Genomic DNA, 21,501 nt, shown 5'->3' with positions numbered 1-21,501 from the left:
CCACCGCCCCATCCCCCCGCTGCCTCAAAAAAGCAGCCAACATCATCAAAGAACCACACCATCCTGGCCACACATTCATTTCACCACTGCCACCGGGAAGAAGGTACAGGAGCCTGAAAACTGCAACATCCAGGTTCAGGAACAGCTACTTCCCTACAGCCAAGCAAGCAAGCATTTCATTTGACAATAAAACACTCTTCACCCCCCCCCCACCCCAAAACCCCTCCCACCCCCCCTCATGGGTTACTTTTGCTTCTATATTTTCTATTCTTATGTTATGCTGTCAATTACTGTTACGCTGTCAATTGCTGGTTTAAACCAAAGATAGACAGAAAAAGCTGGATTAACTCAACGGGATAGGCAGCATCTCTGGAGAGAAGGAATGGGTAACGTTTCGGGTGAAGAAGGGTCTTGACCTGAAACGTCACCCATTCCTTCTCTCCAGAGATGCTGCCTGTCCCGCTGAGTTACTCCAGAATTCTGTGTCCAGTATTGTGGGTGTGGAATACACTTTTAGGTGGTTTCAACCAGTGCAAGCCACTTACAAAATTTTACCCTGAGTATAGTAAAAAATAATAAACAGCAGTTAGGGATGACTGAATTCTGCAATAATGTGTTGAGATGAAACATTAGCTGTGTTTAGATGCTGCCCAGTTTAGCATCCATATAATTCTGAATCATGGAGCCATTATCAATGCTGTAAGCTAAATTAAAAAAAAATGCAAGGAGTGCTAGTATTTGTATTATTGTGCTCAAGTAAACGTGAACATCTCAATGTGCTAATGATGCTGCATAAATGTAAATTGACATTGTTGAAGTGGAAAAATAAGAAGTGTTTTAACAAAAATAATTATTGATAAGATAAAAGGATAGAAGAAATGAAGAAAAAGTATAATCTACTCTCTATACAATTATTTCGCAGATAAAGATGAAAAATAATCCTATTTTTGACTATATCAAAACCATTCCATCTCTTGATAAAAGATTCTGTAACGTATTCCTGTACCCAAGCAAAGTTCAGAACTTATTAGATTTTTATTTTACTTTATTTATATGTGTTCATGTCTTTGGCCTGACGTTATCTCAGTAGGTCAAAACTTATCACAATCTGCACAATATTCCCTTACTATGTTTCTCTATAATATTGCACCTAACTAGATAATCTCAACTGTTTTGTCTACGTTTATTGACAAAGTTTTATCTTATCTCTATAATACATAAATGTAGATATATTCATTTGATTTACATTTATCTCAGGATAATCTCACACCCCTGTTATTTTAAAATATTTTCTTGCATTGTTGGGATGCCACATTGAGAATAAATCTTCACTTACCTTTGATCCAGTAGCCAAATTCTCTCATATCACCGGACAGATAGTGTACTCCTTTCGAAAGGATGTTTTTCATGTTATTTTGTTGCACGAATGATAACTCCTCAATTGTTTTCTTTGACTCCATGAGTGATTTCTGTTTCTCAAACTATTACAAGAAAGTCAGTGTACCATGATTTCATTGTGATGATAACTTTACATATCTGTTATCTTGTACATAAGAAATGCATTGAAATTAATCTCATTTAAAATGAGGCTGGGGAATTGTGGTAAGAAACAATTCAGATATAAGATCATACATACCTGTAAAGTTTCAATTTAAATATTCAAGCTGTTTTTGTCTTCGCTGGTAAACTCCAGGGAAAGATCGAATGCTTTATGCAGTATAAATAGTGTGTGAAATTTGAAAGCAGATTGCTATCAAGATTGCCAATTTGTTTAATGAGCTTGTAATTGCATTGCCTGGGGTGTTCTGCGTATGTGATGAAATATTTTACTTCCTTATCGATTAATAAATTACTTATGAAAAGTTTACAGAAATTCATAATTTGGCACAATGGAAAGTTACGGTGGCTTTAGTCCAGGAGTGAATTCAATGATTTCAAGTCTTTGATATATTCAACTAGCATTCCTGAGTAGGTTCAAGTCACCATCTGTTCTGAGTGGCTCACCTCTTATTTTGAGACTGTGACCCTACTCTGAGTAAGCATCGATTCTGCACCTATCCCAAGAATTTTGTACATTTCTCTTAAGATTTTCATTGATGGGTTGGCGATGGACAGAGTTAACAGCATCAAATTCCTGGGAATTAACATCTCGAATGATCTATCCTGTGCCTAGCACATAGGTGTAATCACAAAGGAGATGAGATGCCAGCACTTCAAATTTCTTTGAAGTTTAAAAAGATTTGACATGTCATTGTAGGATGTATCATGACTAGTTGAATCATGGCTTGATATGGCAATTGCAACACACAGGGGCATGAGAGGCTGCAGAGAATGGTGGACTCAGCCCCGTCCGTCACAGGCACAGCCCTCCCTACCATTTGTAAGTGTCTACATGAACCACTGTCACAAGAATGCAACATCAATCAACATTGGAAAATTTGTTCAGTTAACCCATCAGTTTAGATCAGATGTTGGTTCAGCAATTCCATTCATATCAATGGAAAAACCCACAGAAGGAGAAAAGTTTATTTTTGGGTAAACATTTTAGGAGAGAGTTAGATAGAGCTCTCAGGGCTAGTGGAGTCAAGGGATATGGGGAGAAGGCAGGCACGGGTTATTGATAGGGGACCATCAGCCATGATCACAATAAATGGCAGTGCTGGCTCGAAGGGCTGAATGGCCTCCTCCTGCACCTAGTTTCTATGTTTCTATGTAAGGAAGTACAGGTAGTAAATTCAGTGGATGGATGACGTGAGTGGAAGCTGTATTTGTAGAGGTTTTAGACCAATATTTCAAGGTCAATCAGAATCAATTTGGAGATCAGATCCTTAAGATAGGAAGCTATTCATTTTAAACCAGTCTAATAGCTGCCTATCTGAAGATAGCTATATTATATTAATTAAACTATTATTAAAAAATTATGAAAATGCTTTACGTTTACAAGTTGTAGGTTGCACCATAGCATGCTGCATCATTTATTATGATTGCTTACATATGCAACAAATGTTGTTTATTTTATCTTTTTGCTGCCTGGAAGGAAAATGTAGGTTAAATGACGTAGTAAACTGTTATAAAAACAAAAAGGAGTATGCTCATGTTATTAATAGTGCTCAATCAGACTCTTTGATGTGAATCTTTGTCCCTTTTCACTCCTATAATGATTTTCATGAGGCTAGGTGTGTCAGAACTCTTATATATTACTGCGTACATTGTGTACAAAATTCTGAGCAATCGGGTAAACGCACAGCGTCGCTTGCCCAGAGTTGGGGAATCGAGAGCCACAGTAGGTTTAGTGTGAGGGGGGAAAGATTTAATAGGAAACTAAGGGGTAACTTTTTTACCCAAAATGTGGTAAATGTATGGAACGAGCTGCTGGAGAAGGTAATTGAGGCAGGTACTATCGCAATGTTTAAGAAACATTTAGACAGGTACATGGATAGGATAGGTTTAGAGGGATATGGGCCAACCACAAGCAGGTAGGACTAGTGTAAATGAGACATGTTGGCCAGTGTGGACGAGTTGGGCTGAAGGGCCTGTTTCCATGCTGTATGTCACGGGTCAACTAACCTTTTTAAAACTAATTGACTAATATTATCTCATACCTTTGGGCCAGCTCCGTTATTGGGATCTGTAAAGATAACATTCTGAATAATTGTTGATTTGTCCAATAAGACTCCTATGTTCTGATAATCCATAACTGGAATTGTTTCCTGACAATAATGAAAGTGAGTCAAGGTTTTACATTTATAAATTTGGTATAATATAAAACAATTTATTTTTGGGGTCTCCACACAAATATATTGCAAATTATTTAAATTAGCTTAATTAGAATTGAAAGCAAAACATAGGTTTAATATACATATTGGTAGAAATGTGCTTGTAATTGAACACGTTCTGAAGTTTGATCATGCTGCCCGGTCAAAGGAAACCATTCTGAATAAATTTACATTTTACTTTTTAAAAATGCAGTGTAATCAATTGAGATTCCAATCAAGACCATAGGCAAGTATTAATAACTTTGCTTAATGAGTTTGCTATCATACCATTTATAATATTCGATGAACATGAGCAAATAATTCACCCTTTTATTAATCAATGACAAGAAATACTGAAATGAATTATTCACCACAATGAAAAAATTGAACACCTGTGTTCCCAGAACCTATTTGATTGGTGACTTTATTTCACTTATTATTATTCCACAAAGTATCCAGAGAATCGGCCTCCACTGCCCTCTGAGGCAGAGAATTCCACAACTCACAGACTCACAACTCTCTGTGTGAAAAAGTGTTTCCTCATCTCTGTTCTAAATGGATTACCCCTTATTCTTAAACAGTGGCCCCTGGTTCTGGACTCCCCCAACATCGGGAACATGTTTCCTGCCTCTAGCGTGTCCAAACCCTTAATAATCTTATATGTTTCAATAAGATGCCCTCTCATCCTTCTAAACTCCAGAGTATACAAGCCCAGCCGCTCCATTCTCTCAGCATATGACAGTCCCGCCATCCCGGGAATTAACCTTGTAAACCTATGCTGCAATCCCTCAATAGCAAGAATGTCTTTCCTCAAATGAATGTAGCTAACAAAACTTTCTCGATTAGTACAGGTGTCAGAGGTTATGGGAAGAAGGCGGGAGAATGGGGTTTGGAGGGAGAGATAGATCAGCCATGATTGAATGGTGGAGTGGACTTGGTGGGCCGAATGGCCTAATTCTACTCCTATTCCTTATGACCTTATGACCTAACAATGGAATTGAGAATGTTGGCAAGTACTTTTAATTATATCAGCAAGTATTAGTTCATCAAAACTGAGATGTATTCTGTCCCACAAGCTCCTGGCAAGATTGGCAAAAGTGAAGGTGAAGGAGACTAAATTTAATGCTGAAATAATGTCATCACTTTTATAATAAAATGGACCAACAGGGAGAATTGATATTTTCACCAAAATAGATATTGGAATTTTAGATGCCATATTCAACGGAACTTTTTTTTTCTCACAGGGGATAAATCTTAACTCCAAAGAGTCTGAAATACAAATCAAAAACCCTTGCTTTCCTCCTCAGCATGCCAATCCACATGCAGTTTTAATGAAGGTAGGTTAAGAGGCAGGCAACCAATCTGTTTCCAGGACATGGGTTGAGCATTTGCAGAAGATAAATTGATCAGATGCAAGAGATGGATTGATCAACTGTCCACCTTCATTCTAGGAGTGGTTCTTCTCTCTACCCTCTAGACCAAGATGTGTCTGCCCCTTCACAATCAACCATCACCAGCACCTTGCCACCATTGAACACCATGGTCACCATCAACTATGCAATGTCTGCTTTCAAAATATCCCTAAGTTTTGTTCCCACCTCATTGTTAGATTCCATGCTTTCCCAGACTTGTTCGCAATTGTCCTGGATATCATACTGCATCATTTCCAAGCTCTCAGTTAGAATGAATGGTAGAGAAAAATCTGCAGGAAGAAATTTGATATTTCAGGAAATCCTTACATCTCAAAATTGACACTCATATCATCACCACATCCAGGCCACCATGTCTAGGATGAACATCAAGCAGTTTTAGCATTGTGCTAAAGTCAACAGAGCTGAGGGTCAAGAGTGTTTAATTCTCATGTCAGAACACTGAAATGCTTATTTGCTGCAGCTTTAATGCAATAACACAACAAATAAATATACAATAATCAATAACACTAAATCATCAGTAATATTAGGTATTTAAGAAGGAACTGCAGATGCTGGAAAACCGAAGGTAGACAAAAGTGCTGGAGAAACTCAGCGGGTGCAGCAGCATCTATGGAGCGAAGGAAATAGGCAACGTTTCGGGCCGAAACCCTTCTTCAGACTGTATAAGGTAACCAAATCCCTTCAATGGTAGCAAGGTCAATACCTGTGATGGACCAGTCCACCACTTTCATTCTTGGGTGTTCAAGTTACCCGACCAGGCAATAAGTCAGTGTGCTCTCTACCGTACGTATACCTGTAGAATTTAAACCTGGAATTTGGGAATCATAAGTTATGAGTTGAACTGAATGTGATTTCTGCTGACATGGCTTTGCTCTACTCTGCTTCAATGGCAGTTTTGACCCTAAATTACAGTTTTAGTAAAATGCAACCTGTCTGAAACTTCAATTTTTTGAGTGATCAGAATATGGATTTTCTTCTGCTAGAAAGTAAGAGGCAGTGTTGCACCTTCTAATGTTATCAAATTTGTTCATGTAGAAATCTAGAGATATATATCTATATAATTAAAAGTCTCATCTTGACCACTTCCTGTCTGCATTGTACATTGATTTTAGAAAAGACACTACCATATATCGCTATGATTTTCGGCCATCTTAGTCACATTGCCTCTCCGCTGAGCAGGCCCCGAAGATTTTTCCCATTGATGAAAAAAAAAAAGTTATGAGTGTTTATAAAACCTTGAGATCCTCTCGCCTGTCAATCACCGCGATTAAGGTAACGCCCCTTCCGGGGGGGCGGGGGGAGGGGGGGCAGGACTATAAAACCCCGGATGCCTGGATGTGACTCAGTCACTCTGCAAGATCGCAAGGGGGAGAGGCCACGACTCTCATTCTAAGCTGTGAATCAACTGAACTGTGAGTCTGCAATGTACTTGCAATAAATGATTTGTTAGCCCTTAATGACAATGCCATGAGTTGTTTGGCCTGCTGCCCTGCCTGTGCTTGAAACTGCAATGCTTTATTAGGTCCGACTGTGTTTGGAAGGAATAAATGCTTTATTAGGTCCGACTGTGTTTGGTTCAAAAGTCCCGCTCATTTCGTGACTTCCGCTTAGTGGACAGGTCGCGCTGATTGCGTAATTTCCGGTAAGTGCAGAGGTCACGCTGATTGCGGAAGTGCCGCTGACTGCGGAAGCCCCAAAGTGGAGAGGCCGCGCTCAGCCGTGTGAGTATTCAAGAAAGTTTACTGCCATATATATGGTGTGTAAGTCAGTGAATGTGTGTGTGTGTGTGTGTGTGTGTGTGTGTGTGTGAAGTGTGTGTGAATATGTGTGTGTGTGTGTGTGTATGTGTTTGTGAGTGTGTGTGTGTGTAAGTGTGTGTGTGTGTGTATGTGTGTGTGTGTTTGTGAGTGTATGTGTGTGTGTTGGGTGTGTGTGTGTGTGTGTGTGTGTGTGTGTGTGTGTGTGTGTGTGTGTGTGTGTGTGTGTGCGTGTGAGTGTGTGTGTGCGTGTGAGAGAGAGTGCGTGTGTGAGTGAGTGAGTGTGTGGTCTCAGTGACTGAGCTGCCAGCCCAAGAATCCATTTGGCCCACAATTTCCATACTAGCCCTCTGGAAACCCGTCCCTTCGGCCCACAACATCATGCTAGCGCTCCAGAACCTCCCCCCCCCATTGGCCAGCAATATTGGAATTGGTGGAGAGGTAGAATATTGCATTGGGGAACCAGCCCTCCCGGATCGCACTTAGTCTAGCTGGCTGCTAACATTTGAAATTCTCAAAAAAAAATCTTGATAGATTTTTTAATGTACAGCCTTGTCTGTGGAATGTAAAATAATGATTAATATAAAAATCCAAATAGCTATTTATGTTTATACAAGTTGTCATGTGATTAATTTTCCTAGCCTATAGCTGTTACCATGCTACAGTATTTCAGTGATTCTGCAGCTTCCAAGAAGCTCAAGTATTTTTCATTGTTGCTTCACTCGTATTTCTTAGCTCCATGGTAGTTAGCTGTTGTAAATATAAGGGAGTGCAGATTCAAGATACTTATGGCTCGAAATAATCACCTTTGTTGATTTTACTGGAAAAGGGGGTGGTTGTTACATCCCTGGAGAACATGGAGAACATGGACAGGTGATGTTTTGGTGTAGGGAAGGAACTGCTGATGCTGGTTTACACCCAAGATATCCCCTCAGTTAACTAAATGCAGATATTGACATGGATGTTAAATTAGCTTTTAAATCTCTGCTAAAACAAAAATAAATTGAAGACTGGCACTCAAAATGAAATAAATATTATTAAGCTAAGTAATAAATAAATAAATACATATATTTTGCTGCACCTAGTGCGCTGGATTCATTGATTTTCCACATGGCAATTAAACCAACCGGCAATATTAGATCTTTGACATCTGGAGATGTTTATTATGGGCTGGTGCAACTTTTCTTGCAAAGTTAATGCTAAAACTCTGTGATGTTTAGGAATAGAATACAAACAGCAAAACAATAATTTTGTTATCTTCAGAGTAACCGACATTACACAAGCAACGTAAAATATGTTGAGATCAATGAAATACCTTCCAGCTGAAACATAGCTGTAGAATATTGCTGGTATACGCCAGCAGTACCTCAGTGAATACTCAGCATTTACCGATGTAAAAGCAAGCAAGTTGGGGACTTCAGCAGCCGCCTGACATTGAATCTATCAGTGCTTTCCCAATGTGATGGAGAAACTCAATGTGCTTTCACACAGCTCATATCAGCTTCTTGTGACAAGGGCCCATTCATGGTAGTGGCCGTTTTGCAGTTATGAGGAAGAAAAGTAAGATCAGCAATTATGTTTCTTTTAATTATTATGCTTGCATGATGGCTTTTATCATTTTAAATATTTTTTGTGAATTTATTGTTATATAATTTCATTTAAATCGTTGCTGAAAACTCATGAATGTCAGTGACATGCAATCCCAAATGCTTTGCAGTTTTGTCACGAGGCAATGGTGGGCCGACTGGTGGTTTGCTGCATCCCTGGAGAACATGGACAGCTGATGTTTTGGTGTAGGGAAGGAACTGCTGATGCTGGTTTACACCAAAGATAGACACAAAATGCTGGTGTTAATCAGTGGGACAGGCAGAATTTTTGGATAGGAATCAGTGACATATCGGGTCGAGAGCTTTCTTCAGTTCTCTCGCAGTTGTCGAGGTGACTCAGTTCCTGGTCCCCCAACATGGCCTAACTATTTTGCTTTAGGCCATACCTTGAATTGAATTGTATTGAATACTTTATTGTCACATTATTCCGAAGGGGGCGCCGTCTAGTATGGCTGCCCTGCCAGCAGCTGTTAGTCTTTTCACTCTTTTTAAAACATTTTGGTTCGTTAAAAGTGTTTGGTTTGGAGGTATTTTAGTCTTTTTATGTGGGGGGGGGCGAAAACTATTCTTAGTCCCTACCTTAGGGAAACTTAGTCCCTACCTGGTCGGAGATGCGGCTTTTCTCTGAGCCGTGTTTTCGCCTTTTCCTCGCGGCCTACGGGCAGACTGGAGCGGCGTTTTCCTGCCGGGACCGGCCAGGACTTCAGCTTCGGCGGCGGCGCAGCGCTGGGGCACCATCGTGGAGCGGGCGGTGCCTTACCCGGGTAGCCGTGCAGTAAGCTCCGGAGCTGCATCGCGGAGCTGCGGTTTGTGGAGCTCCCAGCCGCGGGCGGCAGCGCTGAGTTAGGAACACCGCGGAGCCTGGGATCTCTCGCCTAGATCGCCATATCAGAGCTCCGACCAGCGCGGCTCGTGGACTTCAGGAGCTGTGGTCTTCGGGGAGGGAGTGGCCCCTCCAGACACTCCGGGCCACTGAGAGTGTTTACCTGAGAGTGTTCACCCAACGCCAGAACTCCATCACTCGGCGAGTGGGTCTGAAGCATCGGGCTGCTGTAGCGGCGACTGCAGAGGCCTCAATAGGCCCAACTATGGGTGAACAGGGGTCGGGGCTGGACTTTTGCTGCCTTCCTCCACAGTGGGAACCATTGTGGGGGGATGTTTTTATGTTTACTGTCAAATTCTTTGATGTTGTGTCTTATCTTTATTTATGTGCTGAGATGGCAAGTCAAATTTCACTACACCAATTGGTGTATGTGATAATAAATGTCCTTTGTATCCTTTGTATCCTTGTATCCTTGTATGTGATAAGCCACATTGAAATTTTTTGCTTGCAGACCAAGGTGTGCAAATAGTCGCGGCCCATAAAGGGCGCTGACAAAGTTATAAACCCCCCCCCCCCCATGCCAGGTCCCCCTTTTGTTCTTCCCTCCCTCCCCCCTTCCTCACGGTGGTCCCCCCACACCGGGTCCTCCTTTGTTCCTTCCCTCGGTAGCGTCGTCTTAATTTCCACGTGTCCGTCCTCATCTGTCGGTCGGCGCCATCATCGACCGCTGCACCGACCTCTCCACTAATGCTGCCAGGTCTTCGCCAGATGCCTCCGTGGTGCCGACTCAGCAGCTGACCCACCCAAATCAGATGCAGGGACACTGCCAGCCAACATGTTTGGTCTTACCAAGTAAATATACCAAGTAAATGCATGGCAATGGCCCAATATACCAAGTAACAGCATGGCAATGACCCGGCAACTTAACAATTGTCAGGTCATTAACTTACTTTTTCCTCTTGCCACTGCCTAACTTGTTAAGAGTTTCCAGCAGTTATTGTGAATCGAGTTTGCTTGAAAACTAAAAGATCTCACAAGATCATCTTCAACACTGTCTATCATCATTTCAAAAGTTTGACCAAAATAGCATCTTTACCTACCCCACCATATAATTCAACTTGGTACAGAAACACTCTGATGAAATTTAGTTCATGACTCTGAGGGAGATTTTGTAACTGAAGCAAAATTATATAAATGATTTGTATGATGGAACAATATGAAGTGTGCATGAACAATATTCTTTCTAACAGAACACTTTGCAGCTGGTGTTATGCACTTATGTTGTGCACTTATGTTCTGTAGCAAAGCTGTATGCTTTGCACTTATGTTCTGTAGCAAATTAATTCATGCATGTAAAGAAACTGAGTCAATCAATGTTGTGGTTTGAACTCCTCCTGCACCTATTTTCTATGTTTCTATTTTGTATCAAATATAGAAACATAGAAAAATAGGTGCAGGAGTAGGCCATTCAGCCCTTTGAGCCAGCACCGCCATTCAATATGATCATGGCTGATCATCCAAAATCAGTACCCCGTTCCTGCTTTTTCTCCATATCCCTTGATTTTGTTAGCCCTAAGAGCTAAATCTAACTCTCTTGAAAACATCCAGTGAATTGGCCTCCACTGCCTTCTGTGGCAGAGAATTCAACAGATTCACAACTCTGGGTGAAAATGTTTGGAGAAACATTGGGTCTCTGCCACAGTATCATTCTCCAATAACCTCATGTTCTAACAAGTGCAGTATATGCCTACTGAGATCAACAAACACATCTATTAATATAACTTCTCCATAATATAAACTTTTCACAACCCCATTATACCAGGGTATAATCAAAACTAGTGCATAACTACAATGGTTATTGAGTACCCGATAACAGCAATGACAGATAGGGTTATTTTGCTCCACAGGTCTGGAGACATCCATGTTATATGCCTCCAGAAAGACCCTCCTTCAATGCTTTTGTAAGCTACATTGATTAATTGGAAGAAGGATTAAATTAGGTAATTGTCAGGAGCTCAATGCCTGAAAAACTCATAACATTTTAACAATATTTGATATGTGCTTGAAGAGCCATGACCTGCAATGCAATAGACCTCGTGCTAGAAGGTGGGATTAGGTTGGGTAGCAATTTTTCAACAGAAGAAATGGGCTGAATGGCCTCTTGCCTCAAGTTTTCTACAATTCTATATCTTTACTGTGCAATTCGGGAGAATGGGATTACAGGCAACAACACCTAGATTTAAGGAGGTTAAAGGAAAATAGAGTTTGTTATAAGGATCGAATTTCACGAATGTCAACACAATCAGTCTCTGTCCACTCCACATCCATGCTTTGACCCCAATGCTCATGCCTGCACTCAGAAAATAATTATTGCAAATACCTCAAACCCCAGAAGAATTGCACGCTGCTAGTTTATTCTTTGTTCTGAAGAACGGTTCTGACCTAAAAAGTCACCTGTTTATTTCCTCCCCAGATGCTGCCTGATGCACTAAGTGCTTCCATCATTTTGTGTTTTTACTCAAGAATTCAGCATCTCAATTTTGTGTGTCTATATTATATCTCCTGTGATGTTTATGCCAGTTACTAGTAATGTTATATAATTCTCATCTTTTGCACATGTCATCAAAGAAAGTCATTGGTCCATTGAGTCTATGCAAGCTCAGACAATCCCAGCATCCTAGTCCCTCACTAACTTCCAGATAATTCCTTCTATCTCAAATGCCCATTAGCATCCCAACTTCCCAAATGATTCTCCCGCTTCCCACCTGAACTAATGGCAGTTTTGTTACCAACTAACCAACCAATTAACACATCCTTGGAAAACCAGAGCAGCTAGGAGAATTCCATGTAGTCATCTGGTTTAGTTTAGTTTAGTTTAGAGATACAGCGAGGAAACAGCCTCTTCGGCCCACCGGGTGCGCGCCGACCCAGCGATCCCCGCGCACTAACACTATCCTACATCCATTAGGGACAATTTTTACATTTACCAAGCCAATTATCCTACAAACCTGTACGGATTTAGAGTGTGGGAGGAAACCAAATATCTCGGAGAAAACCCACGCAGGACACGGGGAGACGTACAAACTGTATTCAGGATCGAACTCGGGTCCCTGGCGCTGCATTCGCTGTGAGGCAGCAACTCTACCTTTGCGTCCTATTTAAAACATATGAAATGTTGGAATTAAAATTGAAAATGCTGGAAAGACTCAGCAGGTTAGATAGCATTTGTGGAAATTGAAGTAGAGGTACGTTGTATGACCTGATTTCATATATTTAACATGATTTTAACCATGATAATAGAAACATCATCTTTTATTCCATATACAGAGCACTTCTAGCCAACTAAACACTTTGACAAAAATATCAGGTTTCCAGTGTTTCTTTACCTGTATTCCAGCTTAACTAAATATTAAAATGTCAATGAAACTAAAAGACTGCGGGTGCTGAAAGTCAGAAATTAAAACAGAAGATGGTGAAAAATTCTCAGCAGGTTAATGCTGATGACATTTTAAAAATGTGGTTACAATTTCCTCCTGAAATGAAGTTATTTGGGGGGGACCCTGCTCATAATGTGAAGTCTCAAGACATGAAATGTCTTTGGATGTCCTGGAATGGCAGGACTTTCATATGAAGAAAGACTGGATAGACTCGGCTTGTACAAGCTAGAATTTAGAAGATTGAAGGGGGATCTTATAGAAACTTACAAAATTCTTAAGGGGTTGGACAGGCTAGAAGCAGGAAGATTATTCCCGATGTTGGGGAAGTCCAGAACTAGAGGTCACAGTTTAAGGATAAGAGGGAAGTCTTATAGGACCGAGATGAGAAAATCATTTTTTACACAGTGTGGTGAATCTGTGGAATTCTCTGCCACAGAAGGTAGTTGAGGCCAGTTCATTGGCTATATTTAAGAGGGAGTTAGATGTGGCCCTTGTGGCTAAAGGGATCAGGGGGTATGGAGAGAAGACAGGGATGGGTTACTGAGTTGGATGATCAGCCATGATCACATTGAATGGCGGTGCAGGCTCGAAGGGCCGAATGGCCTACTCCTGCACCTATTTTCTATGTTTCTATGTTTCTATGAAAATGTGGTGGAGAATCAGCTAGAATGTCATAGTGATCGTTTTACCGGTGAATAAAATGTATCAACCCATTCGCAGTGTGAACTTTGTTTTTAATGTATTACTCTCAGCTAAACTAGAAAACTCAGAGGGAGAAAAAGCTCACATTTTTAGCATAGAAATATTATTGAGAGAACTCTCCAAAGAGTTAATTGTGTTAATGTACTCTCAATGAAATACTTTGTCAAATCCTTAAAGTTAGCACTTTCAAAGGTATCCAAAATAGCTGGATTAATAAAAGTAATCCTGTGCACCCAGTTGGAGACATCGCTAAAAAATTCAGCATAATTAACAAATGCACGTGTCGGTATTGTGTGCTTTTATTCTGGGCAATGGCATTACTTCTATGAATTTTGACTCAATTATTATAGAGAAATGTTTCATCATTTGAAAATATTCCCAGGACTAGGTAAACCGCTAATTAGTAAGTTTCAACCATATGACTGCACAATGTATCTAATCTTCTTGACAACATGAAAAATAATTAGACTTTTGTACTAGTCTTTTCTTTTATCGTTTGAAGCACAGATCTTATTATTCTATCCATTAAATCATGGATAAATCAGCCATGATTAAATGGTGAAGTAGGCTTGAGGGGCCCAATGGCCTAATTCTGCTCCTAGAACAATGAATTTATGAACCAATGTCACACTGGATACTCACTGCAAAATGCACTGTGGTTACTTACATAAGTCAATCAAACACCAACACCCAAACCTATGACCTTTAAAATATGGACAAGGAATTCAGGGATGCAGGAACACTACCAGCTGCTGATTTCATCCAAGTCACATACCATCTTGGAAACGTCTTGATGTTCCTTCATTTTTTGCTCGATCTAAATCATAAATGGACATTTGATAGTGTGCTGTGATTCCAGAAGATGTCTAAGCACGGTTGTCTCAAAGGCAATTAGATAACGGACAATAACCGTAGGTTTTGCAACAAATGCTCACATCCTGAATATAAAATGTAAAAAAGCTACATAACTATTAATATCTAACAATGGTGAAATGGCAGTATTTAGTGCCTGGAATTGATTTGCTGCTCCTCATTTATAGGGACTTCAAGAGTTCATAGATATCAAGAATGGTATCCATGATGCTGTACGTGCTTGTGTTAAGAGTTGTTGAAAGCTATATTGATAAGGTAGGTCCAAATTTGATCCAATACATTTTTTAAATTCAAAACTGCAGCTAATTTTTAATTTCTGAATGTGCATTCTTCAGTGGAAAGGTGCAAGCTAATGATAATTAAAGAATCACTAAAAAATATACGAATAAATTATAAAATAATTAAAAAATTAATTATACTGTGAGTTAGTTGTTGGTTGGCTTCATGATGTTGTAATTCTTTAAGTGATTGGCACTTATTAATTTTGATTCAAGTTGCACAAATCTGCCAAGGCCAATAAGACAGGTGCTCCAGATGGATTTTTTTACTAACACTTTCTAGTGCACTAATCTGCTGCTCTGTCACAGGCACTTCTCTTACAACACAATACAACACAACTGGGAGAATAAGCAGAGTATAGAACTTTGCTCTATTCACCTTAAAACTATGCCCCATTGTCTGTATTATTAAAAGTCTGATCTTGACCGCTTTTGGCCCACTGTGCTGCGATTTCCGAGAGAACGCTGCCACCTACGGCCATCATTTATGGCCACCCCGCTCAGAGCCCCTCTCCGCCTTCCAGGACCGGAGGATTTTTTCCATCGATTAAAAATCAGAGAGATAGTAATGTTTTTTTTAAATCGGCATTCTCTCTGCTGCCCCCGCAAGCGGCAGGGGGGGAGGGACTATAAAATTCGGAATTGTAGTCCCTCACTCAGTCTCTGCCAGACCCAGGAAGCGAGAGGGTCACGGCTCTCTGAGCTTCGAATAACACTGAACGCACGTCTACTCTACGGTGAGTCCCCCCGATGCGGCTGTAAAGTGGCTGCAGCCCAATTGTTTGCCTCGCCTTTTTAAAAAAGTATGTGTTCACAAAATGAATTTTGGTTGCCAGATGTGGCTGCAGCCCAATTGTTTGCCTCGCCTTTTATAAAAAAGTTTGTGTTCACAAAATTAATTTCCTCGCCTTGGCTTTTAAAATCGTTGCAACAGTTGGCTGCCAGCCCAAGAATCCATTCGGCCCACAATGTCTATACTAGCCCTCTGGAAACAAGTACCTTCGGCCCGCAAACACCCATACTAGCGCAACAGACAGCCCCCCCCCCCCCCCCACTGGTGTGCAATATTGGAATTGGTGGAGAGGTGGAATATTGCATTGGTGACCAGCCCTCCTGTGTGATGCTGGGACCCAACGGGTCCCACTTAGTCTAGTATTAGATATTTCCATCCCGGTAATAAGTTCTGACTGTTTGCCCTATCTATGCCTCTCATAATTTAATATATCTCTATCTGATGCTGGAGATGCTGGCTTTCAAGAGAAACAATTCTTCATGTAATGGGGTGACCAGAACTGCATGAAAGTCTCCAAATTTGACCTAACCAAAGTCCGATAAAACTGCATAATGACTTCCTGACTCTTATATTAGGTAGTCCAACCTATCAAGGCAAGCAAACAATATGCCTTCCTTACCACTCCATCTACTTATGTTGCCACTTTCAATGAGTTATGGACTTGGACCTCGACATCTCTTTGCACATTAATGCTGTCAAGGATAGTTTGTTATTGTTAGTTATTTTAGGGATGTGAGAGAAGAGAGGAGGGTGATACTCAAGATCTTCAAAGAACAAGTTTTCTGTGATAAACTCTATAAAATCTATTGCCATCTTAACGTGATGTTCTGTCACCAGTTATATTGATGGAAGTTGACAAACAGGAACAGATGCAGCGAAAGTTTGGAGAAAGACCAAGTGAGGAATTGCTATGCACAACCACTTTTTACTTGGAGTGTTCCTGAATAATTCAACCGGAGTCATTGCAAACCTCTTGTGATATTCCATTCATTCATAGTTTTGCACTTTGCTTCCACCCTATCACTGACTATATGAGAACATTTAATACATTCTATCCCAAATATAGAATGAAACCATACCAGATTACATACAAAAATACTTAGCATTATTCAAATTTATAGGTCTTTGAATATAATAATATTCCTTTTGACCTGGCTGGGTTTAAGTTAGAATTTTAATTACTAACAAAAAATAATTAATGATTTACATTAAAGCGCAACGTTTATCTTTGAAAGTTATTTAATGTAGTGCAGTGTTCTTCCAACAATTTTTTTTTTGCTTTTAAATACGAAATGTCTCTCCAAGAAAAGGAATTTCACAGCACGAAGTGTCAATTTTGGCTCAATTGTAACATTCCAGCTTTTGTGTCGGAGGTTAAATCCCATTCCAAAAACATTTCACGTGTGATACTAACAGAATGCTGGTAAGTTAATGGTGCCAATTTTTGGGTAAAAATTAAACCGAAGGCCAAAAAATAATCTGTAATTTCAGGTGGATTTCGAAGGATGTTTTTTACAATTCATTCAGGGGATGTAAGTATCTCCGGCAGGGACGTCATTTATTTCTAAAAGACCATTTCAGAGATGGTCAATAGTCAAGTCTATTGCTCTGACTCCAGAATTACACATATGCATGATTTGTAAGTAATTGATATCACACATTAGCTTCTTGCATATTGGTTTAGTTATGAGGCTATAAAATGTGTGAAGGACCTTGATGTATGAGGGTGCAAATTGTTTGCAGCAAGAATATGGCATAGGCTTTAGGATGAAGTACAAATCTCAGGAAAGATATTTGCAAACAGTGGTGCAGCTGGTCAGGTCAGGGGGGGTTCCCCCCACCACAAGTTCCATGTAATCCCGTGCTACCTGCTCCATGGTCGGATAGTCGGCGACTAAACCGTCTCCCACACTTGGTTTGCCAGGTGTGGAGGGGGCAGTGCTCCCAGCAGGACCAAAAACAAGACGTCAAAGGGGGAATGAACTTCTAGTGAGCCAACGGCCATCCACACTTCAGTAGAAGTTGCGATCACTGTCGCACATTGCATTGTAAGGAATGATGATAAAGCACACGCACCAAAATCCTATACTTCCAGCGGCGGAAATACGCAGGAACTGGAGGATAGAGATGTGTGGTGCGTCCGTCACCCTTCCCTTAGGAAAACAGCACCACTGCGTCGTTAATGTTTTCAACAATGATGAATGAATGGTGCAGCTGGTAGAGCTACTGCCTCACAGCTCCAGAGACCCGGGTTTGATTCTGACTTTGGAGTGGACTTCTATGTGGAGTTAGCATGATCATTCTGTGACTGCATGGGTTTCCTCCAGGTGCTCCAATTTCTTTCCACATCGCAAAGATATGTGTTTTGTAGATTAATTGGCCTTTGTAAAATTGTCTGTAATGTGTAGATAGTGGATGGGAGAATGGGATAACCCTGAATTAGTGTGAACAGGTGATTAATAGTTGGTGCTGTATCACCAAATTTAACAAAACTATTTTATGATAAAGGACATAATGTGCTGATTAGATTGAGATGTTTAACAATCTGAATGACTGGGGATGATCCAATGTTCTCATACGAAAGTTTTAGAATGGGGAAAAAAATGGAAGGCTTTAAAGATGGCGGACAAGATTTTTTTCTTCTATTGGTTATGGCTTGTGGAATTCATTATCAGAATTACCGGTTACATTTGGGATCATCTCAACATTTTACGAATAGGTCAGGTAGTGGTTGAATGAAAGCAAGGTGAGTGGATACAGGAATGAACGAGGCATGGGATTAAAATCATTGTTCATTCTCAATTGTTGAAAAATAGAAACAAATTTATATATTTGTGATTCTGTTAAATTTTCTTGAAAAACTTTGTACAGGGTTTCAGTCTCAGTTTCATGCTAACAATTCTTTGGCACTTCTTGTCAATCTGTATCAGTCAATGGAATATGATAGTTTACCTTCTCTGTTTCAAAGTTACCTAAAGAAAACTCTTTATATCTGCTGCTTCACTAACCTCTGAATGGTCGCATTCTTTACTCCTTGCAAAGGCACAGCTGGTTTTGACTTTTGCATGGGCATAGATTCACATTGGCTCATTGATAACAGTTTTGATTTCTGAAACCAATTTAAGTTGAATCAATCCTTTTCATATTGTCCGGGTATTGCAATGGGCTTCAAGCCAATCAGCTATGTATTGACAATTTTCTGCTGCAATGTAAGGTATGCAGATGGCTGTAATAACAAGTGTCAGGAGAAACAAGTGTACTGAGTGTGATGTTGTAGGTGCAGTTGAATTGGCACAGCTGAATGGAAAGCATTTGAATTCTGATACATGAGGCATAATACGTATACATTATATTGGATGTTAAGGCTCTAAAAATTGGTTGCATCTCCAACAACTTTCTACTCAATCATTGATTGTTATGTCAATAAAATGTTTAGGAAACTCATCCAAAAATAGTCTGCATGTATCTTATAGTAAGTAACAAGGTGAGTACTGAACAGACACATATCATAAAGGAATAAAAGATCAGAGAAGAAAAAACTGCTTTCAGAAACATTGGTTGTAATGAAAAAAATACAGACCAAGAAAGAGACTTGCCCGAGCTGCTATTTGCATAGATGCTGCTGCACCCGCGGAGTTTCTCCAACATTTTTGTGTACCTGCTATTTGCCCAAGGTTGCTGCAGGGCCACAGAGATTCTAATTGGGATCCAGGATGAAATGGCATACCAAACTGTCCAAAGTCCTCTACTAGTGAACATTTCATCAATGGACCTTGAATACTTTAAACCTTTGTGTAAAATTACATTGATTTATTTAAGCACATGATATTTATCAATTAGTAGCAGATAAGCATGATACTGGTCTTTGACTCACCATGCAGTACAGGAGATAAGTGAGTGAGTAAATGTAAAATGAATGTGTTAATGCCAAAGTGTTAATATTTTACTGCAGTTTCTCATTACAAAATGTACCAGGACACCTTGGACTATCTAAATATTGAAGAGAACAAAATGTGCACTTGTTATCTATTTGGCATTGTTGTGCCATGAATTAGAATTGAAGAAAGGGAAAGAAGAACTGATGTCAGGTTGTCATGCCAACCCTTGAACATAACTGTCCAATTTACCATTTTACCCATGCTTTCTCAGCATATCCCTAGAAATAGTTATTTTCAATCACATGTCCTGTTTTTTTTTTGTTTTTTTTTTAATATTTTATTTTATTAGAAGTAAGTACAGTCATATGGCCCCAAAGTGCCTAATATACAACTTTTTTTTTGTTACATTGAAAAAAGAATAGAATAAGAAAAATAAGTTAGATAGTAAAGGATAGAAAGATGTGAATGTATATAGTGTGTGAAGAAAGAAAACGAGTAAATGAAGAAAGTTGAGAGAGAAAATAGATAAAATAAAATAAAATAAAAAAGAAAAGGAGATCATTATTTATAATTTTGACCAACCCTCGTCCAGTCCTGAAACAGTTATTTTTTACAATTGTGTTGCACCATATGATTCCAAAAAAACTATGAATCACATGTCCTGTTGCCTTTGAAAGTTCCTCTGGAATCATCTTCTGAATATTCAGGTGGCACAGATGGTAATTATACTTTTACTTCTTCTGCAATTAACTGCACCCCGGGGGAATCCAACCTCCTATGTCCTTTTCCCTACAGGGAGAACATGCAACTTGCTATGGGGAGCTCATCTGTAGCATGTCAAAAGCTTTGACATCCTCCCTGTAGTGTGTGGCATCCATTATTTTACACTACACTCCTGGCTGAAGCTGATGCCTGGAAAAGGCATACTTTGTGTTATTTTACAAACTTAAAGCACAAGGCATTGGGGGTTCAGTATTGATGTAGATAGAGAACTGGCTGGCAAACAGGAAGCAAAGAGTAGGAGTAAACGGGTCCTTTTCACAATGGCAGGCAGTGACTAGTGGGGTACCGCAAGGCTCAGTGCTGGGACCCCAGCTATTTACAATATATATTAATGATCTGGATGAGGGAATTGAAGGCAATATCTCCAAGTTTGCGGATGACACTAAGCTGGGGGGCAATGTCAGCTGTGAGGAGGATGCTAGGAGACTGCAAGGTGACTTGGATAGGCTGGGTGAGTGGGCAAATGTTTGGCAGATGCAGTATAATGTGGATAAATGTGAGGTTATCCATTTTGGTGGCAAAAACGGGAAAGCAGACTATTATCTAAATGGTGGCCGATTGGGAAAGGGGGAGATGCAGCGAGACCTGGGTGTCGTGGTACACCAGTCATTGAAGGTAGGCATGCAGGTGCAGCAGGCAGTAAAGAAAGCGAATGGTATGTTAGCTTTCATTGCAAAAGGATTTGAGTATAGGAGCAGGGAGGTTCTACTGCAGTTGTACAGGGTCTTGGTGAGACCACACCTGGAGTATTGCGTACAGTTTTGGTCTCCAAATCTGAGGAAGGACATTATTGCCATAGAGGGAGTGCAGAGACGGTTCACCAGACTGATTCCTGGGATGTCAGGACTGTCTTATGAAGAAAGACTGGATAGACTTGGTTTATACTCTCTAGAATTTAGGAGATTGAGTGGGGATCTTATAGAAATTTACAAAATTCTTAAGGGGTTGGACAGGCTAGATGCAGGAAGATTGTTCCCGATGTTAGGGAAGTCCAGGACAAGGGGTCACAGCTTAAGGATAAGGGGGAAATCCTTTAAAACCGAGATGAGAAGAACGTTTTTCACACAGAGAGTGGTGAATCTCTGGAACTCTCTGCCACAGAGGGTAGTTGAGGCCAGTTCATTGGCTATATTTAAGAGGGAGTTAGATGTTGCCCTTGTGGCTAAGGGGATCAGGGGGTATGGAGAGAAGGCAGGTACGGGATACTGAGTTGGATGATCAGCCATGATCATATTGAATGGCGGTGCAGGCTCGAAGGGCCGAATGGCCTACTCCTGCACCTAATTTCTATGTTTCTATGTTTCTATGTTTGTAGCTAATATAACTGATACTATCTATATTACTAAAAGTCTGTTCTTGACCGGTTTTGGCGATCTGTGCTG

General features: G+C 40.2%; 1 protein-coding gene across 4 annotated transcripts in view; it reads right to left on the bottom strand.

Moving 5' to 3' along the window:
- LOC129695897 (urea transporter 2-like) overlaps window positions 1-21,501 on the bottom strand; it is a 147,448-nt gene that overhangs the window by 64,115 nt on the left and 61,832 nt on the right. For 3 of the 4 annotated variants that reach the window (XM_055633349.1, XM_055633355.1, XM_055633342.1), the window contains 2 exons: window positions 5,354-5,457; window positions 1,337-1,481 (listed from right to left, as the gene is read on the bottom strand). In XM_055633349.1, the coding sequence (XP_055489324.1) occupies window positions 1,337-1,481; window positions 5,354-5,419 (211 nt within the window). In that variant the 5' untranslated portion in view covers window positions 5,420-5,457. Of the gene's footprint in view, window positions 1-1,336; window positions 1,482-1,636; window positions 1,676-5,353; window positions 5,458-21,501 lie in introns of those variants that run through there. The other variant, XM_055633363.1, reaches the window with a different exon arrangement.

This window comes from Leucoraja erinacea, chromosome 1 (genome assembly GCF_028641065.1).
Source record: "Leucoraja erinacea ecotype New England chromosome 1, Leri_hhj_1, whole genome shotgun sequence".
In the NCBI taxonomy this organism is placed as follows: domain Eukaryota; kingdom Metazoa; phylum Chordata; class Chondrichthyes; order Rajiformes; family Rajidae; genus Leucoraja; species Leucoraja erinaceus.
The sequence above is the reverse complement of the archived record's forward strand: the minus strand, read 5'-3'. Positions and strand labels throughout refer to the sequence as shown.